Source organism: Sodiomyces alcalophilus, assembly GCF_042370955.1.
Source record: "Sodiomyces alcalophilus JCM 7366 unplaced genomic scaffold ACRALscaffold_4, whole genome shotgun sequence".
NCBI classification, from domain to species: domain Eukaryota; kingdom Fungi; phylum Ascomycota; class Sordariomycetes; order Glomerellales; family Plectosphaerellaceae; genus Sodiomyces; species Sodiomyces alcalophilus.
In genome coordinates, this window is record NW_027263535.1 from 2,433,637 (window position 1) to 2,460,794 (window position 27,158).

Consider the following 27,158-nt stretch of genomic DNA (forward strand, 5'->3'; position numbering starts at 1 on the left):
CTTTTCTTTAAGCATGGCGTTATGGCGGCGGCAGAGGATCGGATATCCGCTCTCTGATCCATAGTTCCTGGGTTGATGTCCCATGATGCAGCAGATTGGGATCCTAGTATACTAGGGAGGTGCGCACTGGTATAGATAAAAACACTGCTGGGGATACATCCTCTCTCATTTAACTCTCTCATACTTCTTTAATATCAGTCTGTGCATTTTAGTAATAATCTGTATGTCCAACTTGCACTGAACCGATTTTAACTACGATCGTTCTCTTTTATAGACTATATTTGTCATTAGACTTGCTCTACACTTGAATTAATCAAGGGAGATTTAAAGAGAAGATATATTTATAGATACCAGTCTTAGTACCTACGTTAAGGGTTAAGCCCATATATTGGCACCCAAATTTAAAGGGAACCTGAAGGACACGAGTTACACTTGTCAGAACAGGATTACTATGTATATTCGAGTCTCTACAGCGCAGTACAGCCTAGGTACGCAGTAACAGACGGGACATCGGCCAGAGATCCGACCAATATGCCAAACAAGGAACATAAATACGCAATGCCTGATCTCACAGAAACTATCAAGCCAGATCATCTGTGCTTGTCTTTGTTGAAGTAGCTTGTGTTTATTTTGCAGAGTAGACTACAAGGATGCTCCAAAAGTTTGGACGTTGGGATATATAAATACGTCTGAAATAACGGGCAATTAAAAGTAGTAAGCCTCCATGCATCTCTAATGATACACTATAGGAAACCAAGTAAGAAGCTCATATGTACAGTCTCTGGAGACCTGACCTGTATTTTTTCGCCCCTTTCCTATCCCTGAGAAATAAACCCCTGCTCGGTGTGGTCCACCACAAGACAACTATTTTTTTTATTTTAGGTGGGAAATCTCGAAACTCCATGGTCCTCTCCCGTTGCCTCAGGCTATGCAGAAGACCAATGATCATCAAAGTTCCGCCGGGGCCATCCCCCCAAGTCTATACCGTTCCGGGAAAACAAAGGAGACTGCACGAATACAAAGTGAAAACACGTGGATGCGGAAAACTCTGACCAGGGTGGTATCGTGTTGTTGCAAAGAAAAGAGATGGCAGGGGCGTGGTCCAATGCCACTCTTCCCACTTGCCCAGGTATTATAAAGTCGTATGTATGGGGATCAAAGCCCAGAGTAGGAGGAAGTCGAATCCTTTCGGTGATAGCATCATGGAAATACCAAAGAAAAACGGCTCGAAAAGCCGACAATAATATCTTCCACCTCGCAAATAGCTTCAAAAGCTAGGCCTGAGTGGAGTATGAGTACAAATCAAGGGGTATCTGCCGTGTACACTGGAGAGATCCGAAGACAGTCCAGTTGGCTCAGTTCGTCTGGTCCATCTTGTAGGACTGGGTCGTTCGATTCATCGTCGGCCGCGTCTGGTGGATGCGCAGACTGCTAGTGAGCACTAGTCCATAGTTCATTCTGACGCGGCTTAACGTCGTACGCCGCCGCCGGAGGCTCCGTGCTCTGCGGCCGACGGACTGGGGCAGGGTTGCTGTAAAACATCTGGCCGCCCAGGGTGGGACCCGAGGGATAGTTCTCAGGCTCCGGGTACATGTAGCCGTTGCCGTTGGTGTTGTGCGACGGCGAAGCTACGTGTGAAGGAGACTGCCAGCCCATATTCGCCATGGCTGGGCTTCCGCCGGCGCTTCCCGTACCCGAGTGCTGCTCTACATTCGGCTCCAAGGTCGGGGGCGGGATCATGCCATACCCAGTAGGATGCGAGGTAGGTCTCATGCCGTTGCTGTAGGTTGCCGAGGTCGTGGGAACGGGGCTCCCCACGTGCATGTCGCGTTGCATGTGGACGGGCAGGGAGGCATTGCCCATGTACTGGAACTCGGTAGCGCTCCGCTGCATCTGATCGGCACTCGGCGACATGGAAAGAGTGCGCTGGCCGGGCGAAGGTGTCGTCAGGGGCGATGCGTGGTTGGATATGCCTTCTCCCTCAGACCGCACTGAACCTGGCTTTGCGTTAGTGCGCGCCGCCAATACCGCCGCGGTTGCTGCCGCTGCTTCTTCTACAGTCCCGGTATGATGGTTCTGATGCCGCGTCAGGGTTGTACGGCGTGTGAACGTCTTCTGACAATCGGCATAGGGACATTTGTACGGTCGCTTCCCCGAATGGATGCGCCGGTGGCGGGCGAGGGAACTGCTGTCACTGAATGGCTGCACCACTCGTTAGCCCATTACGTACGCCAACCAATTGTCCCCCAAATCGTTGTTCTTACCTTCCCGCAACGCTCGCACATGTGCGGCTTCTCGCCCGTGTGGACACGTTGGTGAACAGTGAGGGCGGAACGCTGGATGAACTGCTTTCCGCACTGAGGGAAGTCGCAGACATGAGGACGAATGCCACTGTGGATTCGTTCTGTTTTTCAAGTCAGAAAAGGTGCAGTATTTGACTGGAGCAAGGAAGCTTACCATGGCGAGCCAGATCACTCCTTCTGGCAAATCGCTTGCCACAAGTGCTGCAGGGGAAGGCCTTGACAGGAGCCTGGGGGGCGGGTGCAGGCTTGGGCATGCCCATGTCGGGGGGTGCCCCGGGAAGAATCATAGTGATGGCGGGGGCGGCGATATGTTGCTGCTGTCCGTGGCCAGGCAAGGGCATCGTCATGGGCGGACCGTGCATGGGGTTGGGAGAAGGATACGACCTGGGCATGGTATCAAGGGTCGAACGAGGAGCGGAGTAGCGGGAATGCTCCGAGCCATGGGGAGAAGCCGCACGGTCCATGGGAGGTTCTGGTAAATTCCTCGCAGTGAGCTGGGATAGTTGTGGGATTTGGCGATCGGGAGTAGCTCCCGAACCGTGGTGTGGTTGCTGCATAGCCGCCATGTTGTTCTGATCCATGATGTTCCCAATGTCCATGAGGCTCGATATGGTAGGCCTCAGGGAGCTTTTGTGCAGACTCGGAAAATGTAACCTAGCGGAGAATGGCGAAACTCGGAAGAAGTCGCGGAATTACCTAGTTGTGTCAACCATGTTAGCGTAAGAAGAGAAGGGGGAGATAGCATCGTGACGGGATAGGGCTGGCGCAAGAGGAACAGGAAGAGAACAATCCACAGACGTGAGACGCTGAGGTGGGAAGATACGAAGGAAAAAGCGTGATGCCCAAGGATGTGTTCATCTTGACCGTGTCCGTCTCCAAGGCTCCTGGTACTCACAAATGAAAGTGGGTTCGGAATCAAGAAGCACGGCGCGCACCAGGCTACGCTGTCAAATAAATCCGTCGGGTGGAGCTGTGTCTCACAAGGAGGTCGGCGAGAAAGTAACGAAAGACGGGTATATATTGCGATTGTGGTGGGACGCAGGATGCTGAGGACGATTGACTGTAAATACAGTTTCTGGGTGGTGATGAAAACCCGCCAGTGCGTAGCCGGAGGGGTTCGTGGAAGCTGGACAAAGAGCCGGAGGACGAGTATGGTGCCGGGTGCCGAGAAACACCAAGTCGCGTAGCGTGCTTGTCGTGAGCCTAGGTAGTTATCACTGCAGGAGCAATGAAGTAACTGCTGGCTTTTGAACGGCCCGTGACGATCCAAGACCCGTGTTCCTTATTGCTCTGGGTGGTTAGTCGCCGGCCCGTGATTGCTTCGAGCGTCGGAGTCGAGTAGATCGTAAGCGTTGAGGATTAGATCGAGTCGCTAGAAGACCAAAGCGTTCTGAAAGAACGTCAGGTGATTATCCAGGGTAAATTCCCTGTAGGGAGGCGCGTCAATGTCTGGAAACAATGAGGTGGACGACTTTTGATGGTGAAAAAAAATAGAAAATGGAAATTGGAAAAGGAAAAAAAAAAAAACTGAATTAGATTAGATGATGATGGGGACGGGAGATGACTGCACCCAGGGGCATGGAGAAAGTTGACGGATGCCTTAATCGAGGCAGGTGGTCAAATTTGATGCATAATCGGGAGGAGCGTGATGGGAAGTTTCTTGGGCAAAGAAAAAGGTGAGGTACGATGTAACAAGCAGCCCTGGGGGAAGCACAGGCCAGGAATCTTTCAAAATGGTGTGGGGGTAATAAACGCGGCGACGGGCCAATAATAGCCCCGGCCACTGGGTTGGGCAGAAAAGTGAATTATGGGGCCGCAGTGAGGGAGGGGTTAACTAGTTTGATAAGGAGGAAGGACCCCGAAAAAATACCAGTTGTGCAACGTACATAAATGTGGCGTGGAAAGGGAGGGATGGGAATGACCAATGACTGTGCATAAAAAGGAAGTGCTGTGGAGGAGGCGAAACGCGACTGCCGGGACGTGAACAGTGAATAGGTACAGACACGTTCCTCTGGGTGAGAAGTTCGGTGCTAGGGAGGTACTTCCTTCCATGACTTGTCATAATCAGAGAGGAGGGTGTGGATATGAAGATGGAGATGTTTCGTGCGAGGGATTGTAGTATAAGACCCCATGGATTGAATTGAAGGAACCCGAAAAGAGAATTGCTGGACAGAGACTTTTGACGTAACTTACCTGATGGGAAGAAATGTGGGATTATGCCGGGAACCCAGGGCAGTGAATTGATTAGTAGAGAATGTCGAGTTCAGAAAGCACCGTGGCCGTATTCTATCACGGAAGACGCGAGACGTGGACGATGCGCTGATCGTCTGTGAGCCGATTCAATGTATCGCAAAACCTTGCTCGATTGTATGGTTAGGGCAGAGATATGGACGATGAGGGGGTATTGGTGAAATGCCCCATAGGATTGGCCGTCGGCAGGATGGTGTCACTGCAGGTATCCGTACGGGAGGAGAGGATCGAGAGGTGGCCGAGGCGGCAAACAGGAGACAGCATGAGGACCCTGCGATGTAGGCACGGGGACGGAAGGATGTGTTGCTATATAAAGTGAGGATCTGAGGGTCTACGCCGAGACGGGCTTTCACCGTTTGGCTGATGGTCCAGTACGAGAACGGTGGCCTGGTACCTTCTTAGCGATAGTTGAGTAAAATGAGGTAAAATGAGACAACCTCCCAGCCAGCCAATCTGCCGCATGAATCTACCACCCACCCGGGTATGTTTACATGCGATATAATACGTAATTACGTGCCTTTCCACATCAACACCTCTACACCGCAGGGATTCTATCCGTATTTATTAATATTGTCACAAGGTAACCCCGAACATTTCGTGAACGCAGACGAGTTGAAACGAACTGTAAAAGTACGCACGAAGTGAAGCAGGGTCGACTGTCCACAAAATTTAGGTAGGTACCTACTTTCCCCACGGATGGGGTCCATTCAGGGGCTGTAGGTACACAGTGTCTCACAGTGTATAATGTTTGGTGCTGATGATCGACGAGGCGCATGGCCTGGAGCCAGGGGTTGTTACTGAAGCGGAGACAAAACCCCGTCCTCAATCTGCCGACACGATAATACGGAATATATCCCGATGCACATGAACTATAAACCCAGAGAAGAGCACAAGTCTAGCGAGTACGGCAACCTCTATAAACCAACATGAGGAATACAGCGTATCAGGACCAATACTTTCTTTCCCGTAAGGTATATTTTGCGTGGATTCGTTGTAGAACTTCTGCGCTGTATACACAGCTAACTCCAGAATCGAACAGCATGTTCTATGTACGCGTGGAGTACGTGACGTGCACATAGTAAGGCTAAGAAGCATAGGCCAACTTCTTACTTGAGTAGCAGGGTGGTAGCTTCGTGACTCGTCAGATCTTCTGACTGTTTTATAGTCTGCCTCACCTATTCGGATATGTTATAATCACTTACCCCTTATTCGCCCCTGGATAAGTATCCCTACCTAGGTAACTCTGTTCGACGCACATTCTTCAGTTATCATAGGTAGCCTTATATATAGCCAAAAGTCAGAGATACTTGCAATTCCTGCATTTATGTTCGACTTGGGAACCACTGCACTGTAAGCAGGGCTTTGGGTCGGACTTATTGGGAGGAAATCTCGTCTTTAGTTCCAGTGCTTGAACAGTATGTACATATTAACATGGCACATACGCCCCTGCTCGATATACATACAACGTATGCAACGGCCCGCTATCTTGAAACCATGACATGATTACTACTGATATCCTTGGAAAACTGCGACTTATATGGCACTAATGATAATATTAATCACAAGACGATGGCTTCCAGAGACTCGAACCGACAATATTCTATATCATGAGCTGCCTTGGTGTGAACAAGGAGTGGTGATACATCCTTTCGACCACTTTGTACAAGCAGAAGCTTTCGACGACCTGTGCACCGGTGTGACCGTGCACTCGGAGCCATGGTAGCGGTAGCGCGTAAGGAAATCTTCCGGGCCGCGACATCTGCCCCATTAGCATGTACAGTGTCTACCGACACACAGCCGTACATACACCGTAACTACGTACATACTCGTTTGTATAAGTACTCCGTATGCAAAAGTACCACTGCTCAACATTTCACATCAAAACATCAAGAGCGTACATACAGACACTGTGTAAGAGACTTCGTTCCATGTGTCAGTATCCACTTTGCTAGGGGGACGGACCAGTTACGAAGTACCCCAAGATACCTACCTACCTACGAGTAGTTAGGTGTGATGGTTTACCTATCATTATCGCATCTCCTACGTGATTAATTTCCACCAAGAAGTGTTCGCACCTTCAGAGCCTGCTCTAAGACTGTTTTCGTCACTGCGGTCCTTAAGTGTACTGTAGCAAACAAACTTCCATTCACCCCAAGTAGGAAGGTACAACGGTACATGTCGCGCTCTGATCTTTTCCCAAAGAGACAAACACCTTGCTGGCCAGATCCACAGTCACAGATATCGGTGGTTGTCAAGGGTTATTGTTGGGTCTGGTTGGTCCTTGCTGGAACTGAAAGGGAAACCAGTGGCCCATGCATAAAGCGCGGAAATGAGGCTAACTTCCCTCGACAGGTTTCTAGAAGGACGCTAGAAGGAGTCCACGCAGAAAACGGCAGGGATGTGCACAGATCAGGCTTGTGCTTCTTTGTGCCTGTCTTCTCGAAGCCTTTCATGGTCATCAGCGCAGCCCCTAGCCCCGCTCCCTAGCACAAACATTAGTGCTTCCGGAGTCGAGTGGTTTGCGTCGTGTCGACAAGTTGTCGAGGTGATCGGATTGCAGATGGACTGCCGTTCTTTCGAAGACGTCTACTCGTTTTAGGCTCACAAAGCACGCAGCCAACTCGTGATTCCGGGGGCCGGCTGCATAGGACCAAGGCCCTTGGAATGGCCATTCCACGCTCAGACGACCACCACCAGATCCTACCCCGGAAAGGAAGGCCGGTCTTCTGTGCGCTCAGTGCACGGCTCCACCGCGGATTGACGTCCGGTAGTGATCGAAAGCACAGGTCTTATGCAAGGAAGCTTTGGTTCTCCCTTCCCCTGGCTCGGAAACATGATCACAAATACATTGTATATATCATAAGGCCTTTCGGCGTCGCCGGTGCTGTATGTAGGAAGCGTGTCTAGTGTACGTTATAGTTCCTTTTCTTTCTCGCAAAAGACTATCACGTTTCAGGACACTCAAATTCCATAATAAAAAGAACCCAGTATGAACTTGTACCTACCTAGATGACTAAGTGGTGGGGCTACCTACCTCAATGGGTTAGCTTCCAACTTTCAGATCTGGATCGACGACAAACGCGGTATCTCGGCGGACAGTCAGAAAGCAACACGGCATCTCGCTGGTCATGTTATACCTATATCAGACTACCTACGATGGGATAACCAATATCCTTGGCATACCACGTATATTGGACGGCCAGGGAAGTAGGTAGGTAGGTACGTTGTATGATTGTCTTGCCTGGCAGGCCAACTCGTTCCACGGGCTTGCAGGCGGGCCTCATACACTGCCCCGCACAAGGCGGACACGGGCAGTCTTTAATCCTCAACAATCAGAGTGATGCCAAGGCGGTTTTTCCGTTTGATCGAAAGTATCACCTACGAACGGCTCACATCAGTCGATCCCAACAGCTTGCGTTGGTGGCCTGCATTCCACGAGAAGCTTATTGCTGGACGGCCGTGAGAATGCCGTTTGCTGGGCCCAAGGCAGGGCTACAGCTGCGCCAATGAGTTGCAACGAAATCTCTGCAAACGAGGCTGTACGATAGGTAATCCAGGGGGACAGATGAGGCCTAAGATGAGCGCGGCTCTACTGACGAGTCGTTCAAATTGCTCAGCCTTGGCGCCTGATCATGTGGCTGCCACGAGGGGAAATCACTTTTACGCTCAGACCACGATTTTCCCACTTCGCAGAGGGAAAGGATCCAAGCCAAGATCCAAGACATCATTTCCCCAAGGGCCGCCACCTTTCCTGATCGCCCGGGTGAAGATCAACGGGAAATGGCCAGCACGGACACTAGTGTACATGTACAGTAGCAGCCGAGCGTCATCCAGGACGTGCGAACACTAGTGCGAAGTACGAATACTTTGCAACGTACAACGTGTACCTGAATGAACGTGGAACGCACGATCCCTGATGAGATAGAACCATATCCGTGATGGACAACGCTCATATGGTCTGCCTATAACAAGAACATAGTCGAGTCGCTCATGCTTTGGGAGGAACAGGTTTCTCCCCTTAGTCAATGGGTTAGTTCGTCCAAGCTACGGAGATGACGTGTTTCCGTGCCATCCAGAGCAGACCGGTGAGCGGCGGAGATGTTATAGGTGAATAGCGAATCTTGTAAGAAGACGGCGACGGCGAGTTATCGCATGCTAGATGGGTTCCTGAGCTTCCGGTCTCATCCATACCGGCCAGACCAGACATGACCTAGATCCAAACCTCTCGCAATCGATGATCGCCTTGATAATCTTTCTCGCTCAGGCCGCTTCCCTCAGTCGACGGGTAGGGGAGGCCGTGATGAAGCGAAAGGCATCATCGACGTCGACACGGCCAGCCCGGATTCGCACACCTCCTGTGCCCACGGTATTCTAGTTTCGTCTAGAAACCGTCCACGCCCATGCCACGATCGTCCCTATCGACGGAGAGGAGTTGTCCATGGCTGGACGGGAAGCATTGTTCGAGTCGAGCGTGGGAAAGAGCTTGTCCTAGAACGCGGAACAAATCATAGCCCGCAGAGCAGATTCGACACCACCTCACAGGGCTCACCGGGAAGTGAAAGGACGTTTCGCGGTCGCAGTATTGTATTTCCTCCAAGAGAAAGGAAGCTCAGTGGAAAAAACGAGCGGTGAGCACAAACTCGGTAACGCCGAGGACCAGCTTATTAATATCGTCTCGGAAGCAAGTTATTCCGCCAGACCACCCACCCTCGGCCAGTCCAATCCTGTGCAACCAAACCCCTGTCGTGTTGGTGGGCTTGCAGCCTACACATCTGCCGCTGACGATTCCTTTATCACCAACAAACAACTTTGGCCCGCGCCCGCCAACAGGCCAGGTCCCTCGCGGAATGTGAAGAATCTTTGTTTGTCGCCGCCCACGGTTTTGGGTCCTCCCAGTCGAGTGGGCACGTGGCTGACTCGCGGGCTTTCCAGACATTGAGCCATGCGCGCGGAAGCCGCCATCATTTTTGTGTCTTTTGCTCCTCCTGAGAAAATTCCTGAACGGTCACATGAAGCTGCGAGTATGCAAGGGGAACCACGGCATATCCGTAAAACGGAAAATGAGCTACTTAGGATCGTCCGTTCTTTTTGTTGTTGTTTTCCCCTACTGCATCGCATCACCCGCCGTCGGGAAATCCGTCCTGACCGCCGCGCCCCATGCCGCTTGGGTATAATCCCCGGCGATCTGGTCCAACGGGCCACAAAGCCACCCGGCTGTTACATTGCCGGTATGGTCTGTTGTAAGTAGACCAGACCTGCGCATTACCTGGCTCGGCAGTGCAGTGACGTCTGTCCAACATGATGAGTAAATAACCATTCTTCCTCTTCTTCTCCGCGCCTCGTTGACTCTTCAAATGTCCATCATTCGCAAGGTATTACCTCTCTTGGCCTGTCGTGAGGCCTTCTCGCCAGCGGGGCCGGGCCCGTCCGTTTGTTTACTACACCCAGGAACCATCTCGACGTACATACATATGTATGTAGCTTGATTACAACGTAATTACTCTTGCAGCTCCAAAGCTCGCAATCCCCACTCTCCGTGGCCCGCTCTCCTTGTTCCTTTGGGGTACATCATGGCTGCTCCGCATTGCCTACCCCCACGGGTTCTCCCTGCATCTGCCCACGTCGTCTCCTTCCCTTTCTTCAATTCCGGTTTTCTGGGACCAGTAAGGGCGCAGCAGTGGGGGGGAAGGGGGGGAAATGACCCGCTAGCCGCAGCAGGGAGGTTTTTTCGACAGCAGCGCGGCTTAGCAACGTTGGGACCGCGGGTCAATTAGTTATGTGATATGTTGGTACCGCCTGCAGGACATGGGCCGTCCAAGCCCGGCTTTTTTATCGTCTTCCCTATAGGCTGTATAGACGACCTAGGCGACAAGAGCTCTGGAAAACGACGGGGGAAAGCTTCGCGAGGTCCGACGGTGGGCAGTTTGCGACAGATCAAGACGAATAGACGTACCCATTATTACCATTATTCACACTCCGACACCATGAAGAGACCTATGGCAGATAGGGGGTTTCCCCTTCGGCGTAATAGTCACATTCTATGCAATGCCCATGCCTATTGTGTGTTGGTCCATCCCCCGGCGTGTTACGAACCTTCCTTTTTTTCTTCTTTCCCGTGGAGACGAAGAGGGGAAGCGCGGCATCCCTACTCACTATCACAGAGTGCGGCAAGAGGTGACGGGCATCACATAGGCAAAGACGGACGGGACGTAGTTGGATCACCAACAGCCGCAGCCAAGTTGGTGCGGTTCCTTCAACCGGACCCATGGATCAACATCGGCTAAGGGGAAGAAGAAGCTTGTTGGAAGGGAGAGTGTCGGTGAATGACCGTCTTGGACAACTAGGGTCTGGCTCAGTCCCGCCTTAGCTTCAACATGCCTACATCGGCAAACATCGAAAGGCCTCATACGTCAGGCCTTCGGAGCCGGCTGGTGAGTGGTCTACGCACGAGATGGAATGAAGCAAGGGACCGCTTCTTGGTAGGTTAGTAGTCTTACTCGAATGCATCTCGGGATGCTAACTCACCTCCTTCCCATCTAACAACAGTGTTGGGAAGGCACCCGGAGCCGTGATTTGGCAAGAACCCCAGTTATCCATCTTTCCAGGGGGAAGCAACGCAAATCACTAACCTCCTGCCCATCACCAACCTCCTTCCCTTTCATCATCGATCGAGGTCCAGGTCCCAAGCTATAAATTCAATATCTTCTGCCTGCTCAACACCATGAAGGTAAACCCATCCGCAGACATCTCAACATCTCTCTTCTCATCCTTTCCACAACTCTCTTCAACCATCAACCTTTCCCCTGAATCAACCCACAACCCTGATACACACACCGTATAGACGCAAGTCATCCATCACCATGGCTCCTGTCTATAGCAAGATACCTGCCCATGGCACCGTCCTGGATATCGGCGGCAGTGACATGTCCACGAGTGTTCGTGACCGTCTCCGCTCCGTTCTCCTGGACGACCATGCCCCTGGCACTATCCCTGTGATGCCTGATGAGCTTCTCTACAACGACAAGGGCCTCGCCATCTGGGCCGAGATCATCTTCACGCCCGAGTTCTATCAGACTGCCGATGAGATTGCCATCCTTGCGCGCAACAGCGGCGAAATCTCAAAGTACATTCCTGATGGGGTCACCATGATTGACCTTGGAGCTGGGTAAGTAACCGTCCATCCTTTCATTCCTTTTATATCATGCCCCTTGTCAGATATTTCACTTTTCACCTTCCTTTGTACCATCACTCTTCTGGTAACAGGCGGCCTGAAAGAAAATCAACAAATGAAGATGAATTGCTGACTCTGAACTTCTAATGATAGTGACCTGCGAAAGGTGGAAAATCTTCTCGCTGTGCTTGAACAACGCGGCACGCCTTCCACCTACCTCGCACTGGACATCTCCCGCGCGTCTCTCAAGACAAACATCGACATGCTAGCCGCCATGCATGACAAGGTCACCTGTGCTGGCCTCTGGGGCGACTTCAACCGCGGCCTGTCCTGGGTTGACAACCTGGACCCCGCCGTCCCCCGCCTTTTCCTTTCCCTGGGCTCCGTCCTTTTCAACGACTCGTGGGACACTGCCGTTGCCAACCTCAAGCGCTGGGCGAACCTCATGCGTCCTCAGGACCTGATCCTTGCTGGCATGGACGGACACATGTTCGAGAACCACAGGGAGAAGATTTGGGCGGCCTACCATGCTCATCCTGACATGTATGACGAGTTCTGGGCCAACGGTTTTGCTCATGCCAATGCCCTCCTCGGCGCCGAATACCTTCGCACCGAGGACTGGGACTGCTGTGCCGAGCTGGAGGACCATGATAGTCGCCATCGGTTCTTCTTCCGGGCCAACAAGGATGTCTCCGTTGGCGAAAAGACGCTTCCAAAGGGATTCGAATTCGACTGGTTCGATTCGCACAAGCACGATGAGGACGAGGTCCGCATGATGTGCGATGAGGCCGGTCTGTCCATCATCAAGGTCTGGCAAGCCCCAGACTCGGAGATGCGTAAGTTTTTCTTTTTTCCCCTTTCCACCTTTTCTCCGTTCGCCTTTCCGCGTCTCAGAAGGCTAATCATGGAATAGGCCAATACCTTGTTCAGCTCAAGATGAGCCGCGAGAGCTCCCCCAGCGACGGCGACAGTGCGATTGCTTGGATGTAGTGTTATTTCGGCTTCCTTCCCAAGATTCTGATACAGTTGGCTGGTAATATGGAGTTCTTAGCTACTTAGACTTTACGATAGCACGCGCAGGTGCGGGACCAACCACCAATGGTTGAAAAACCCACCAGTAATTACACATTATTTAGACCAAGCAGAGTATGCCTTCGTTCTTGGTGATTTCCGCTACGAGTGTCTCCCACCATGCATAACGATGGCCGATAGGAACGGGGAGAGGAGCGGTGGAATCGTCAAGAGTATCAAGCAACCATTTCCGAGCTCGTTTAAGGGCTTCGTAGACAGGTGGAACGCTCTGGGGCTCGTGTTAGTAATGCGCATCGGTGGTATTCTGATGGCCAACCAAGCCGCTTAGGGGTGGGTGTACTTACCGATCGACAATACGTCTGCAATACAGATTCGAACCACTGCCTTGCGCTTCGAATGTGATCCTCCTTTACGGCGAGGAGACCCAAGAGGAAGACGGGGAAGAAGGGGGCCTGGGCAGTAAATAGTGACCCGGATGTCGGGGTCCGGTTGATGCAAGCGCCGAGCTTTGTCATGTGGAGGAGGACTTGATCGTGGCTTCGAGGAAGTCTGTACAGGCGACACAGAGAGTATATAATGGCGGCCTGGCGCCACGCCTCGGCCGTGAGGTCGGTCATGTCCGCTCTGTCCACCACAACGCCGGAAGGCCCAAGCTGCTTGTCGCAATGGGCTAGGAGGGCATCCGTCGAGTCGTGGCCCCCAGGGCTGAGTTCGGACCACTGGCGGAGGTTATGTAGCTCCTTCATGATTGCCGCGGCTACTTCTGGGATGGTGACAGACTCCGGGTCGTCCTCTATCAGGGCGGCCAGGTGTGTAACCTGGGCTATTCGGTGCAGGAGCCTCGGAGAGAAGCCGCAGGCGCCGTGTATTCTCCGCGCTTCTCGCTCGTTGCCGTGCGACAGGAGCCATTGGAATTGCTGATCGCCCGTGTTGGCTGGATTGAGAGGCGTCATGGGCAGGGCTAGGATGGCGGCTCGGCTCGAGATGATGGTGTTGGCCACCCACGCCTGCGAGGTTTGAATATTTGCCGCGTTCCAGTAACGATGGCCGGGATCTGTGGCGTCCAGCAGCCTACATGCCATACGAGCTCCTTCCAGCCAGCGGGGGAGTTGGTCCTTGGACCGGCGGTGCTCGGGCGAGACGACGTCTAGCATATCCAGGAGGGCGATGGCTGCCACGGTGCCCACGCTGCCGCCGGGCCGGAGTTCGCGTTGGTCCTTCAGGGCGTCCGAGAGCAGGGTCACGGCTCTCTCATAGTGTGCATTGGACGCCTGCCGGATCTTTTCATCGGGCTTGTAGTCGAGGACATATGTACTTGACAGGGCCAGCATGGCGTGGCGGACGCATGCATTGCCGTCGGCAATTTGGGCTATATCTTGGATCCAGCAATTCGTCGAGGGCAGGATGGTTCTTCCTGCACACCAGGCTGAGATATCTGACGAGCAAATCTTAATGTCAGTCTTTGACAACGAACATAACGACACATTGTATATAGATCATGAATAGAGACTAGATGGGTACTCACAAAAGTCGACAAGGTACCGCTCCATTTTATTCAATTTCGATTGCCATCCAAAGTTGGGGGGAGGCCGCTCGACACTTGCTTCTGGCGTTGTGGCCACGTTCGGCCGCGCGGATCTAGGGGAATGTGAGACAACCAGGGACAGAGATGATGACGACGACGGAGTGGAAGGCCCGGGAGCCTGGCGGCCCACGGAAGCGATGACGGGCCGGTTCGAAGCAGACAAATCAGCACTCTGGGAACGACCTTGCGTTTGGGGCTGAGGCTGATCCGAAGAGCGGGGGGACCGCAGCCGAAACTTGATATAGCCGTTCACTTCGAGGTTGTGGAGTGGAGGCGGCGGCCCGAGCCGGCGAATCCTGTCCTTGGCATTGTCCAGGAAGGGGTTCATTACGCCCAGGAAGGCTTTTAACTTTTCCTTCTTGGGGAGAACAGGTTCGATAAGAATGTCATCATCGACGGCAGTGGGGTGCGGCCTCTTGGAAGAAAGGGTGGGCGTCTTGCCCAGGGTCCTCGAGGGCAGGGCGTGCGACGGAGGGTAGGGGTTCAAGCGGTACGAAGAATCATTTGGAGGTAACGCGGACCGCTCTGGGGGTAGGACGGCACTTATTCCCCTGGCGGTCGAATTGCTGTCTCGCTCGGCGTCATGGCCGGGCGGCACGGGCACGTGTAATAAATGAGACCTGCCCGTGGCAAGGTGAGGGAATGGGACCTGACGACCATCGGTCCAAGTCGGCACTGACGGGTAGGCGGGGGCGGGGGCGGGGCCCGAGTACAACTGGGACGAATCTGGATGGCCGACGTGATCTGAGAAAGGGCCTAGGTCGACGAGCGGGGATGAGGATGAGGTGGAGGGGGAGGAGGAGAACGAAGTAGTAGGATCCCTGGAGAATGAAACCGACGTCGAGAATTGAGAAGCAGGGAACAGTCCCACCTTGAGGTCGAAGCCAAGGCGAAGTTCGGAAGAGAAGCTTGGCTCGGAGCCGAAGCCCGGGTGAAAGGACCAGTACTCGGATGGTGCGAGGCCGTGACTAGGAGTGGGTGGAACAGCAGCCGCAGCAGCCGCAGCAGCAGGAGGAGGAGGCGGAGGAGGCGGAGGGTGGTGGTGTCCAGGAGGAGGAGTATGAGTGAACTTTAGACGTTTCCGCGGTGACACAAGCATCGGAGCGGTACCAGCCCATGACCTGGCTGATCACCAGGCGGTCGGGAACCTGTAGCTAGTCAGGAGAGAGCCGCATACAACAGGTTTGTGCGAATAGACGGCACTTGTGTGAGCGGGCGTGGCGGGAGTGGCGGTAGGTCGGTGACGGTAAGGGAACCCAATGACAGGTGTGAGAAGGGAAAAAAGAGACGACAGGAACAGGGCTGGACCAAAGGGTCGGGATGAAGGAGGCAGCAGGTAAGATGACGGGACAGCAGCCAAGTGTGTGTGAGAGGTGTGAGGGAGAAGAGACGTGGAGGAGGAAGGGGAAAGGTTGGTCGGGGGGCAGGGACAGGGGAAAGAGAAAAGGGGGGAAAGGCGGCCGCCAAGCACCATGTACAAGTACGATATATGTACTTTGCACCAACAGCCAACAGCCAACAGCAGCAGCCTTTGGTGCCAGGTAGCGGGAGAGAGAAATTGCTCAACGCAGCTGTGTTCCTCTCTCTCACTCTCCCTCACACAGCATTATCTTCCCCCTCCCCCGTCATCCATTTCTCTCTTCTTCATCCTGTCTCCTTTCGATTTTTCTGATTCTCCTGACACCCACACTTTTCCCTTTGCCTGTCCTGACGTTGAAGGGGAGGGATATGGATGAGAAATGACTCAAAGGAGGGCAGACAATAAGAAGGGTCGGGTCGGGTCGTGTGTTGCCTTGGAAAGAACAGGGAACTAGGAACCGGACACAACTCACCAGCGACAAGAATACAGAGATGCAAGTAATAAGAGTATAGGTCAATATCCGACGGCGGCGGACGATACACCTCGAGTCGTAAAGCGGGAATGGTGGTTGGAAACGAGGAAACGAGGAAACGAGAAAAAAAGGACGAGACGGAGGTGGTGGTGGTGGTGGTGGTGAATGGGCGAGGTTGAGAACCGAGGGGGGAAAGAGACAATCAGCACAAAGAGACAGATAGGCCGACTCGCATGATATCTGTTCACGGATTCGAGTTGACAGTCCTCGTTTGCCGACGAGATGAAGCGGAGGATGCGGATGCTGCGGATGCTGTGGAATGGTGACCTGGCATCGGCAGGTTGCACCAGCTTTCTCTTTGGTTGGAAATCGCGATGGCGTGGGCCCCAGAACAAACAGGATCACCTTGAGTACGACGTATTCGAACGGGCTGGCGGACTGCACGTTTGGTTGGACAAGGCTATTGCGTCTTCCAATGAGAAGAAGGGGACCCAGAAGTGTCTCGACGGTCTCGACGCGAAGGGACGGATACTCGCGGCGGTTAAAAGTGAAAGAATGCCACCTAGAGAATGTGATGAGGGCGTTGATTGGGACATGTCTGGGATAAGTCTGGGGCGCGTCACGGCAGCGGCCTTCCGGGAGTTGAACGAGGTACACAATTAGTAATAGTACGCGCGGTGGATGCTCCCGCCCAAATGCCAAGACGGGCGGAAGCGTTAATTAAGCCCTGCTGCCATCTCGACGTACCATACGAAGTAGAACGTACAGCGTGTAGGTACGCACATCGTACAACGTACAACGGACCTTCTTTCAGTTTCTCTCGAGTATGCAACGTCTATTTTTCTTCCTGTCGTACACCACACCGTACCAGACAATGGCGGAAGCACCGCACACGATAGCGATCACGGAACTTATGCCGCTGAAATAGCATGCATACAACGTAATCGGAAATAATGTGTACAACTGACCAATGACAGACGCTATAATTACTAAGCAGAAAACGGATACCTAGCATGTACCGTGTCAATGACGTGATACTGGCGGAAAGACACAGTGTACATGCACAAAGTATCCCGTCCAACGTACGCGTACGTTGTAATTATTCCACAAAACCTGCTGTCCGTGATGGTTATAGGTGGTAATAGTACAGAATGGATTAAAATTACAAACTCACTCACTCGATTGTGCTCAGTAATACTTTTCATCCGCAACTTTTGTGCGAACTTCACCAGACGGATTTCCCGTCTTGTTACCACTCAGGCATGTGTTTGCTGAGGATACGAAACAAAGTACACGTGTAAATTATTGCATCTACCTCATTCGATCCAGGACTCGGTTCGGTACTTGGAAGCTCTTTGGCCGCATCCCCTGCACATTGTTGGGCGATAACAATCACCGAGATAACCTACCAAAGAGAGGGTTGGGTTGGTCTGTGAGCGTCCCGTCCAGGACAATCGCCTTTGTTTTCCTCTTCCACCGTACCTACACACCGACCGTCACCGTCACCTACGATACTTCAAACCAGCTCTCGACCCAAGTTGAATCCCGTTACACAATCACTCGGATCAGTCGACGTCCGGACACTCCAACTCTTCCGCCGCCGCCCCTTCCCCGACGTGTTTTCCCGGCATCCCAGTCGCTCCCTCGGCCATGGCGTACGCTTAAAAAATTGGAGGAATTCGCCGGGTTTTGATCGAAAAGTTCGGCCGTTTCGTTTCGGCCAGCCGTGATACGATACAGGACTGCTTTGCTCTACGACAGACAAAGCTCATCAGCCTGTCCCCCTCCAGCCCAAGGCCCCGCCGTCGCCCTCCCCTCAGCTGTCGTGCACTTACCTCTGGCGTCCCCCCTTCGCTATGCACCACGCCTTTCCCTCTGTTTCCCAGTCAGGTCTCGGAGAAGGGAGGAGAATCTGCTTCTGAGGCCGACCGTCGGCAGCCCTACCGAGCCTTTCTCGACATATTGTTGCGACTTTTTCGTCTTGCTCTACGCTGGGGGCTAGGGCCACAGTTGGCTAAAGGACCATCTTTGCTTTATTGCCGTCCTTTGAAAACATGTCGTCTCAGTTTCAAACACAGCAGCACCAACGGCATCTGCCTCCCCACTCTTCTTCCTATTCGCAGTTGCATTCGCCCGGCCACGTCCAGCCAGCTCCCATCTACGCTGTGCTACAGCCCGGATCGTCCGACGATTCGCCCAGACACGTCCGCGAGCTAATCCATGCTCGTTTCTCCGAGGCTCTTGCCAACCTTCCGCCACGCCAGGACCCTGATCGGGGCCTGGTGACCGACATTGGCGACACCATCATCCACCTCCAGACGATGGTGGCGCGTATTGCAGAGGACCTCATCGACGACAACCGCATCAAGCAGAGAGTAAACGGGTTGCTGTCCCAGGACAGTGCCGCCACTCATCTATCCGACTTGTCCACTTTCGAAAACGCCCACAAATCCCACAAGGCACTAAAGTAGGTCTACCTATTCCTTCACCTTTTTCTCTTCTTTCTGATCCCCTCTTCCCGTTGTTCCACCCTCCGTCGCTTCATTCCCCAGTTGCCAAGTCCTCGAACCTCTTCATTACTTCACCATCTCGTCCCGTGGCGCCAACTTGGCCCAACTGCACTGCACCTATTAACTCGGTCCAGGGAAATGCGGGCCTCGCTACTGGAAAACCTGCACGAGGTGACGCATATATGGAGCCAAGCGCCCGGGAAGCAACCTGCGCCCGCGTCTGCGCCTGCGTCGCTGCTGCTTGCAGACCATTCCACGAGTCCGAGCTCAGTCTTGTCTGGATCAAGCCGCGCCGCTCTGTCCAATGACGAGGTAGACGGCTCCCATCAAAGGGCGTACTCGGACACCTCGATTGTATTCAAGCACTCGCCCGAGACGCGTGCCGCCCCATTTCACGCCAGCCCGTCGATGGAGCCCAAGCCGGCTGCGCCCCTGCCTCCCGACCCGTTGGACCTCGACCAGATCGACCTGTCGCAACTTCGAAATAGGGGCAAGGGCATTTATAGGTGTTCCTACGGCAAGAGCTGTACCAAGGGCGGAGTCGATAGGCATGGCAACATTGTCATTTTCGAGCGCAATTGCATGTTCCGGTCTGTCGTGGGTCGTCATAATTCCTTGGGTGTGTGGGAGCATGGGGTCCGGCTGACTATTCTCGCAGGCAACACATGGACAAGCATAAAAAGCCATTTAAATGTCTTATTCCCGGTTGCCAGAACAAGGATGGGTTTGCCAGGAAAGACCAGCTTGAGCGGCATAAGAAGAATGTCCGGCACGAGGTTGTGCCTTGAGCGGTCCTGGTGCTGATGAAATTACGACAACTTTTGTTCACGGCAAGGCTCGGCAAAATCTCACAGAACGGGATAGCGTCGACGGGATAGGGGATGCGGGCCGCCAACAAGAACAAAAGAAGGGAAGAAAAAAAACGGGTGCCGCGCATCCCTATTTTAGAAGCCACCCATCCATCCGCCTCGTTGTGCGATAGGCGACGGCGCCAACAGGCGACAACACTAGCGCCGAGGCAGCCCGTCATCCTGCGGATCCCGACCCCGCATCATCCAAATGGCGGTGGCCAGAAGGGAGCATGACATCCAACAAAGAGAGGGCCAAGGCAATACCCCACGTCGAGTAAGCACGATTCACGCTCCTTCGGCGACGTCGAAAAGACATGGGGTGGAAACATGAACTTGCCGTCTGGTGGCATATACGAAGTACCTTGTACGCTGGGCTCTTTGGCTGGTGAAGTCTGTTCACCACGCCCCCCGATCAGCGGCCTAACTCTGGGCTCTCGTCTGACACTGCATGTGTCCAGTCACCCACCCCTTTTTTTCCCGGGAGCGTTTAACTGGCGGAGTAGCCAATGCTACGGAATGGTCGGGTTGGCCATAATTGTCCACCGGCAAATCTGGGCACGGAGTGGATAGGGAGTTCTCCTTGCCGACTTGCCTGCTAGCGAGCAAGCACTTGCGAGAAAATGCAGGGACACAGGAACCCCTGTCACCTTGCTCCCCAGAAACTGTCAGCTGGGTTGGTCTTTACCGCCATGTTTTAGCAGCAGCTCTGAAAATAGCCCCAGAGCTTGAGCGGGCGTACGGGATGCAAAGTCGAGGGCACTTTGGTTTACTTGGGGACTTTCTCGGACTGTCACCGTCACCTACGACGTTTGGGTACCGGTCTTCTGTACATGTAAATAATCATGTCTGCCGTTTCATTGGGGAATCTGATGACCTTGTCACCTTCTCATCCGAGATCCGAGGTCGTGTCAAGCATACATACCCATGCAACGTGTACCAAGACGGGAATGGCAAGGAGGGACATGGCAGCTGTCCCATCATGGCACGGCATCAGACCACAAGGGGATGCTACACCATGTTCGGATGGGAACACCCAGTGGCGAGGACTGGAAATCAAAACGGCCCATCATATAAAGCGAGACAGTGAGGAAGAGACTACATACTATGCTATACATATCTGGGGTTACACCATGACTGAGATCAAATTGCGATGAAGTAGACCAAGCTCGATGACAGGGAGTCCGCGCCACCACCTCTGGGAAGCACGTGGGAACCAGACCTAGTATCCGTTGAACAGAGAAAAGAGGAAACATGGCTGGTGGGAGACGAGAAGAGACAACAACACTACGGGAGTACAAAAGGCATCTTGAGCCGTCTCATTGGCTGTCTGGATGGCGGTCGGGGTCCGCCGTGAGCGGCTCCGGGGCGGACTCCACCCCGGAATCTAGCCGGAACTGCGTCCGTATAGTCCAGAGTATTCACGTGATGTACTGAGTATGATGTAGCTATTTTCATCCACCCTTCTTGTCGCTTAGAAATGTGGTCCAGAGGCATTGTATCAAAAAGAATAAAAAGAAAGAATAAAAAAGTAAAACAAAAGCGAACGGGTCAGGGTCGGGGAGGGAGGGGGAGGGGCAGGAGGGGTTTTAAAAAGTGGAAAAACGAAGAAAAGTAAGAAACCAAGCCTCCAAGTACAACCTCCAAGGTCCGTCCCATCACCTCCCACACGGACGTCCGCAGAAAAGCATTGAGCATTGAGGTTTGACTGGTCTGCAAGCAACTAATTCCCAGGCCGGTCCACCGTTCAGGATACCCAAGGTTCTAAGTACCGCGGCATGCGCCGGCGTACCACCTTCCTAACAGCAAAACACCGCACCCTTACGGACTTGGGCATCCCGTTCACACGATGCGACCGAATCGGGACGTGGCGCTGCGCTTTCACGGCGTCAGACCACTACTAAAAGATTGAGATGCCCTTTCCTTTTGCCGTCGATCCCCCTTTCCCCCTCTTTTATTTTATTTTTATTTTTCCAGTTGGTTCATGGGCGGCTAGATGAAACTAATTTCCCGCCAACGCGTATAAAAACCATTCCGCCTTTCGCTTCCCCTGCCGCGCTTATAAACGCAGCCTCTTACTTCGTACTTACCTTCATATATATACATACATATCTTCTCGCCCTCTCTCTCTCCCTTGATTCTTCCTCTTCCCGTAACTTCGCCAGTGTTTCGTGACAATGGCCAACTTCAACGAGGCCAAGACGGTTCTAATCGTGGGCGCGGGAAACTTTGGCGCCGCCACCGCCCTTTACCTGGCCACACATCACAAGGACAAGGCCGTGACGCTCGTCGACAAAACCGACCTTGCCAATCCATGCGCGGCGTCGCACGACATCAACAAAATCGTCCGCGACGAGTACGACGACCCGCTGTACATGCGCCTGATGCTGGAGGCCATGCCCCTGTGGCGCAGCGACGCGCTGTACAGCCCCTTCTTCCACCAGGTCGGCATGCTCCGCGCCGACCCGACCGCGTACGGCGAGGGGAGCCTGCGGACGTACCGCGCGCTCGGGGTCGAGCCGCCGGCGGTCTGGTTGTCGGTCGACGAGGTGCGGAGGCGCTGGAACGGGGTGTTTGCCGATGCCAACTTTGGGGGGCTGGAGAAGATCATGTTCAACCCCGGCAGCGGATGGGCCGAGGCGGATCATGCGCTCGACGCCGTGCTCCGGGCGGCGAGGGACGAGGGGGCCCGGTACCACAAGGGGTGCGTCGGTGGGGTGGAATTCGACCGCGAGGGGACGTGTACCGGCGTGCGCCTCGATTCGGGCGAGAGGCTCACGGCGGACGTTGTGTTGCTTTGCACGGGGGCGCGGACTGCGGAGCTACTGGCGGCGAGTCAACCGGATCGGCCAGAGTTTCATCTCGGTAACAGGGCCGTGGCCACGGGGGCCATGAGCTTTGCGGGGACCCTCAAAGGTGCGCAGAGGGAGAGGTTTCGAAATGTTCCCGTCTGCAAAAATGTCGTGGGGGGGATTAAAGGTTGGTGTGGAGGTTGTTCCTCCTCTTCTTCTCTCCCCCCGTTGAAAGTCCTCGGCCGGTTCCCCCGATGAACAGATACCTAACGGCTTGAACATAGGGGAAAGCATGTCCATGACACCCGACGGCATCATCAAGTTCAACTGCGACATGGGATTCACCAACATGCAGCATCACGAGGCTTCTCGTCAGAAAATGTCAACCACACCGGACGAGGCCATGCACGGTACATGGCATGAGGAGGCCTTTTCGGAAAAGTTCAAGGCTCGGGCTCTGAGTACGATGAAGGAACTGTACGGAAAGGAAATGGACGGGGTGGAGATTGACAGGTACCGCATGTGCTGGTGAGTCCAACGCCCACTCGCCGCGGATGCAATGGTCGGCTCAAGGTGTTGATGGGCTTGACTTGACTTGACTAACCGGCCATGTGCCTCTAGGGATGCGGTCACCCCCACACACGACTTCCTCATCACTCGGCATGGCCAAAGTGCCAATCTGTACCTTGCGACAGGTGGCTCGTTCCACGGGTGGAAGTTTCTCCCAGTGATTGGCAAATACATTACCAAGATGATGGAGGGCACGCTCGACGTTGAGGTGGCGAAGCGATGGGGTTGGGATATGGATGATGTCCAGTGTCGGGCCAACCCGACATATGACACAGAGTTTGACTTGCCGGCGTACATGTAGGGGAAAGAAGGGAAAGGAGAGGACAGCGTATGAGGTAGAATGATTCTTTTTATCAAAATGCAACTGAATGCAATGCGTGCTCTATTGACCGAGTCGCACCCAACACACCCTAAACAAGTGATGCGCCTGGAACAAACCGAAAAGAAACAAAAAAGAAACATACATGTACTGCATGTGGTTGATCTTGTATATGGTAAATCAGATTTATCCGCATCATACACCCGCCCGAATGAACCCAAGCGATGCAGCATCTATGACCCGTTGATGTCCAGCTTCCCCTCGGTCTTCTCGAGGTAGGCGACGAGGTCGGCAATGGTGCACACCTTGAGGCCGTAGCGGCGGGCGAAGGCGATGCACTGCTCGCCGCGCAGCATGCCGGCGCCCCTCCGTTCGGCGCGGCCGGGGACCTCCTCGCCGTCGTCCACGAGCTCGCATATGACGGCGGTGTCGCCCCGGCCGGCGAGGCGGGCGAGGTCGACGCCGGCCTCGGTATGGCCAGGACGGGTGCGCACGCCGCCGGGCCGCGAGCGGAGGGGTAGGACGTGGCCCGGTTTGCTGAGGCTGGCGGGGGTGGAGTTCCGGTCGGCGAGGACGCGGCAGACGAGGGCGCGATCGTGGGCCGAGATGCCCGTGGTGACGGAGGGGTCGGCGGCGTCGACGGAGATGGTGTAGGCTGTGCCGCGCGGGTCTTGGGTCTCGTGGGCCGGGACCATGAGGGGTAGGTTGAGGGCGTCGGCGCGGGCGGCGGGGAGGGGGACGCAGATTAGGCCGGACGAGTGGCGGATCATAAAGGCCATTTGGTCGGTTGTGATGGCGTCGGCTGCGATGATCAGGTCGGCTTCGTTTTCGCGGGACGGGTCGTCCAGGACGACGAGGAATTCACCGTTGCCTTTGGCCATGTTTGTTAGTTGGTGTTTAGTCTGGGGGGTCGCAGGGTGACAGTAGCTTACGGAAGGCATTGATGGCGTCGGGAATGGAGTCAAAGCACGACGGGTCTAAAGTGGACGGTTCTGACGGCATGGCGACTGATGGGGGGAATGCGAGGAGGAACAAAAGAGGAGGATGGTCGTGGGCGCGTTATGAAAGTTGCGACCAGGTGATGACTAGGCGGAAGAAACGGGAGTGGGAGGAACGCTTTTTCCTGGTTGCCCCTTCTTTGGGCCGACTTATCGGATCGCGGGGCTTCGTCTTATCGAATGCGGAGGAGGGGTACCGTTGAAGTACAGGTACTGCCACAGGTACTGCCACGAGGGTAATTCGCTAGTCGTAGTACTTGGCGTAAGGGCTTGAGTAAAGTTGCAGATGCTTTAGAAAGAACACCAGGAGTGAATGGAAAGAATTAGGGAAATGGAGGTAGAAAAGGAGAAAGGAGGGGAAAGGGGAAACTAGAAGAGACCATACCACGAAAATGGCACAAGATCACGAGGAAATGCGATGGATATGTTTTTTCCTTCAGAGGCCGAAGCCTGCCGGCACCGGCTGCGGCCGAGTACTTCCATCCGATGGACGGAACTGGCTGCGATGAGGACGGGAAATTCCATGCTTACTGATCGGGGTCCCTTTGCGTATGTAAGCAGTTAAAAAGTGTCCGTTCGCTGAGGCATGTGTGACAAATCGAGGATACATGGGCTGACGAAGTACAGTTGCAGTCATTCTAACAATCCGCCAACACCAGTATGCGCGTTCAAGGTCAAATTGGTCGGAATTTTTGTGAAGCCACTAAGAACTCATTCCAAAGGTCTGCTCCGTTCGAGTGAATGTCATTTTGTAGCAATCCTCGGCACGTTACCATGGACGCGCCTCTCAGAGTTGTTATCCCGAAGACCGAGAATATGTACCTTACGCTGCATGAGGCGGGTGTAGCCGAGCTGACTAAGCCATGAAAACGAGCTGCCCAAGAATTCTCAATTCCAAACCATCAGCTTCAAGCTGTATTCCAATCGAACCACAAACCACAACCCAGTTGTACGTGGGATCATTGGCCTCCACCATCCACCGCTATGGCCGCCCATTCAAGATCAACCACTACCGCTCTGCTGCGTCAACTACCGAGAGCACCGCCGTCCCGGTCCATACTCGCGCCTCGACACCTCGCAACCCCGTCGCCATGCACCTTACCACCACCCTCACCTGCGCCCATGTCGCGCCGACCTTCATCAACCTTCTCGTCCGTCAACCCTGAGGAGATTTCCCACTTCAACAACCTCGCCTCGTCCTGGTGGGACCCTCAAGGCCCGTCCCGCCTCCTCCACCTCATGAACCCCCTACGCCACGACTTCATCCGAGACTGCCGCTCGTCCACCACCTCCTCCTCCCCCAACCCGTCCCGTGACCTCCGCTACCTCGACATTGGCTGCGGCGGCGGCATATTCGCCGAGTCAGCAGCCCGCCTACCCACGACCGCCAGCGTGACCGCCATCGACCCGTCCCCGGAGGTCCTCTCCGTCGCCCGCGCCCACGCCCGCCGCGACCCGACCCTGCGTCCGCCCCGGCTGAATTACCTCTCCGCAACGGTCGAGACCATGCCGCCGCCCGAGTCGGACGCCGACCGGTTCGACGTCGTGTCGGTGTTCGAGGTCGTCGAGCACGTCGACGAGCCCGTCGAGTTCCTTAGGAGGTGCGCGGCGTTTGTGAAACCCGGCGGTTGGCTGGTCGGTAGCACCATCGCCCGGACGTGGCTGAGCTGGTTCACGACCAACTTGGTGGCCGAGGACATACTGCGCATCGTACCGCCGGGGACGCACGACTGGAATAAATACATCAACGACGGGGAGCTGCGGGGCTGGTTTGCGGGGAGCGGGTGGGCGAATGCGCGGATCGCGGGGGTCGTCTACGTCCCTGGGCTGGGTTGGAGGGAGGTGGACGGGAGCGAGAAGGTGGGCAACTATTTCTTCGGGTTCAGGAAGAGCCTTGAGGGTGAGGGGCCGAGTGGACCTCTGGAGGGGCAATGAGAGGGTCGAGGCACGGGTGTACAATAAGCAAGGCAGACCATATGGAGTACGCAGGAGGTTGGGGATAGGTTGGAGATCGACGGCCAATGTACAATAAACAAGAACCATCTACTGTATGATACCCCGAGGTAGACGGGAGTCCTGGATGATGGCATAATTAGAGGAAGAGAAGAAGAAGGATGTGTCTTGTCGACAGTCATCTTGCAGCACAAGACTCAGAATACCTTAGCTGTATTCCAAGTCACAGCCTTATCAGAGATAACGATACAATCCAACATGCCGATCGAGGCTTCTCCTCGGGATTTTGTATTTGTTTCGACAGCTTAGGTACTACGTGGTACCTACGAATACCCACACTACGAATACGACGTCCTGTCGTGGGCAAATTATTTCTCCGCGGTGTCTTTGTATTGCAGCCATTGAGCAAGGGGTAGGCCGTCGTCGATTGGTCGATACCCCTTATCGCACCTTTTGGCATGCACGGTTATCAAGTGGGTCCTGTCATTTGGAAGCTCTTATCTTCTTATCTCTAACCTTCTCCTTCCTCAACCACATCACCGACACTCACGGCTCATCTTCACCTTCGTCTACCTCCTCAACCGTCAACTCCTACAATATAATCTCTGATCGTTATTCCATAACGTGATTCACAACCCCGTGGAGATGGCCTCTCAACTGCCGCTTGCTCCAACAGCGTGGTTTTATCAGGATCTCTGCACCCAATCAAAAACACACATCAACATGGCTCATGGATGCAAGATGCGACCCCCATCATTTCATGATGCCGGACCGGAAATGCTGGAACTACAGCTTCTAGATCTATCTCCCTGATGCGACTCGCTACTCAGGGTTATTTCTAAAACCATATCGTGCTCCCGGCCGAGTAAATAGCCCACGTGAAAGACTTCATTCCCCTGACCCTAATTGTGTTGACCTCCCCCTTCTTCTCTCACTAGTCGTCTCGTCCCTTTTCTCTCTTGGCTCTCTCCCATCCTCACTCCTGCTCGAATTGA

The 27,158-nt window shown here is 54.1% G+C and overlaps 9 protein-coding genes across 9 annotated transcripts; 5 read left to right on the forward strand and 4 right to left on the reverse strand.

The window, feature by feature from the left end:
- Positions 1-1,431: 1,431 nt before the first annotated feature.
- ACRALDRAFT_2106000 (uncharacterized protein) lies at positions 1,432-2,860 on the reverse strand (the record flags this gene model as incomplete). The annotated part of the gene is made up of 3 exons (XM_071023280.1): positions 1,432-2,202; positions 2,265-2,404; positions 2,458-2,860. The coding sequence occupies 3 exons, from the start codon at positions 2,858-2,860 to the stop codon at positions 1,432-1,434; spliced, it is 1,314 nt and encodes a 437-aa protein (XP_070875056.1).
- Positions 2,861-8,543: 5,683 nt separating this feature from the next.
- Positions 8,544-11,360, forward strand: ACRALDRAFT_2019688 (uncharacterized protein; the record flags this gene model as incomplete). Its single annotated transcript, XM_071019982.1, has 18 exons — positions 8,544-8,561; positions 8,588-8,638; positions 8,682-8,731; positions 8,768-9,024; positions 9,065-9,448; positions 9,486-9,721; positions 9,760-9,781; positions 9,807-9,830; positions 9,860-9,909; positions 9,953-10,026; positions 10,063-10,230; positions 10,328-10,365; positions 10,452-10,613; positions 10,675-10,727; positions 10,767-10,853; positions 10,898-11,036; positions 11,110-11,226; positions 11,281-11,360. The coding sequence occupies 18 exons, from the start codon at positions 8,544-8,546 to the stop codon at positions 11,358-11,360; spliced, it is 2,010 nt and encodes a 669-aa protein (XP_070875057.1).
- A 53-nt stretch (positions 11,361-11,413) lies between these two features.
- On the forward strand, positions 11,414-12,714 carry ACRALDRAFT_2027670 (uncharacterized protein; the record flags this gene model as incomplete). The annotated part of the gene is made up of 3 exons (XM_071020483.1): positions 11,414-11,718; positions 11,878-12,560; positions 12,638-12,714. The coding sequence occupies 3 exons, from the start codon at positions 11,414-11,416 to the stop codon at positions 12,712-12,714; spliced, it is 1,065 nt and encodes a 354-aa protein (XP_070875058.1).
- A 142-nt stretch (positions 12,715-12,856) lies between these two features.
- Positions 12,857-14,246, reverse strand: ACRALDRAFT_2103886 (uncharacterized protein; the record flags this gene model as incomplete). Its single annotated transcript, XM_071023157.1, has 2 exons — positions 12,857-13,024; positions 13,101-14,246. Coding segments are annotated over 2 exons (1,314 nt in total), but the record flags the coding sequence as incomplete, so codon positions are not given.
- A 1,661-nt stretch (positions 14,247-15,907) lies between these two features.
- ACRALDRAFT_2136609 (uncharacterized protein) lies at positions 15,908-16,753 on the reverse strand (the record flags this gene model as incomplete). Its single annotated transcript, XM_071024122.1, has 1 exon — positions 15,908-16,753. A coding segment is annotated over one exon (787 nt), but the record flags the coding sequence as incomplete, so codon positions are not given.
- Positions 16,754-18,227: 1,474 nt separating this feature from the next.
- Positions 18,228-19,895, forward strand: ACRALDRAFT_1081945 (uncharacterized protein; the record flags this gene model as incomplete). Its single annotated transcript, XM_071019235.1, has 3 exons — positions 18,228-18,640; positions 18,818-19,280; positions 19,397-19,895. 3 exons carry the CDS (start codon positions 18,228-18,230, stop codon positions 19,469-19,471), a joined length of 951 nt encoding a protein of 316 aa, XP_070875061.1. The 3' UTR covers positions 19,472-19,895.
- Positions 19,896-21,708: 1,813 nt separating this feature from the next.
- ACRALDRAFT_2106189 (uncharacterized protein) lies at positions 21,709-23,194 on the forward strand (the record flags this gene model as incomplete). Its single annotated transcript, XM_071023289.1, has 3 exons — positions 21,709-22,522; positions 22,608-22,851; positions 22,945-23,194. 3 exons carry the CDS (start codon positions 21,709-21,711, stop codon positions 23,192-23,194), a joined length of 1,308 nt encoding a protein of 435 aa, XP_070875062.1.
- A 251-nt stretch (positions 23,195-23,445) lies between these two features.
- ACRALDRAFT_2104629 (uncharacterized protein) lies at positions 23,446-24,214 on the reverse strand (the record flags this gene model as incomplete). Its single annotated transcript, XM_071023198.1, has 2 exons — positions 23,446-24,083; positions 24,145-24,214. 2 exons carry the CDS (start codon positions 24,212-24,214, stop codon positions 23,446-23,448), a joined length of 708 nt encoding a protein of 235 aa, XP_070875063.1.
- A 914-nt stretch (positions 24,215-25,128) lies between these two features.
- ACRALDRAFT_1063982 (uncharacterized protein) lies at positions 25,129-26,522 on the forward strand. Its single transcript, XM_071016892.1, has one exon. It carries the CDS (start codon positions 25,195-25,197, stop codon positions 26,143-26,145), a length of 951 nt encoding a protein of 316 aa, XP_070875064.1. The 5' UTR covers positions 25,129-25,194; the 3' UTR covers positions 26,146-26,522.
- The last annotated feature ends 636 nt before the right edge of the window (positions 26,523-27,158 follow it).

Coding starts and splice junctions, on each gene's coding strand:
- ACRALDRAFT_1063982 (XM_071016892.1), top strand. CDS start 25,195: ATGGCCGCCCATTCAAGATCAACCACTACCGCTCTGCTGCGTCAACTA.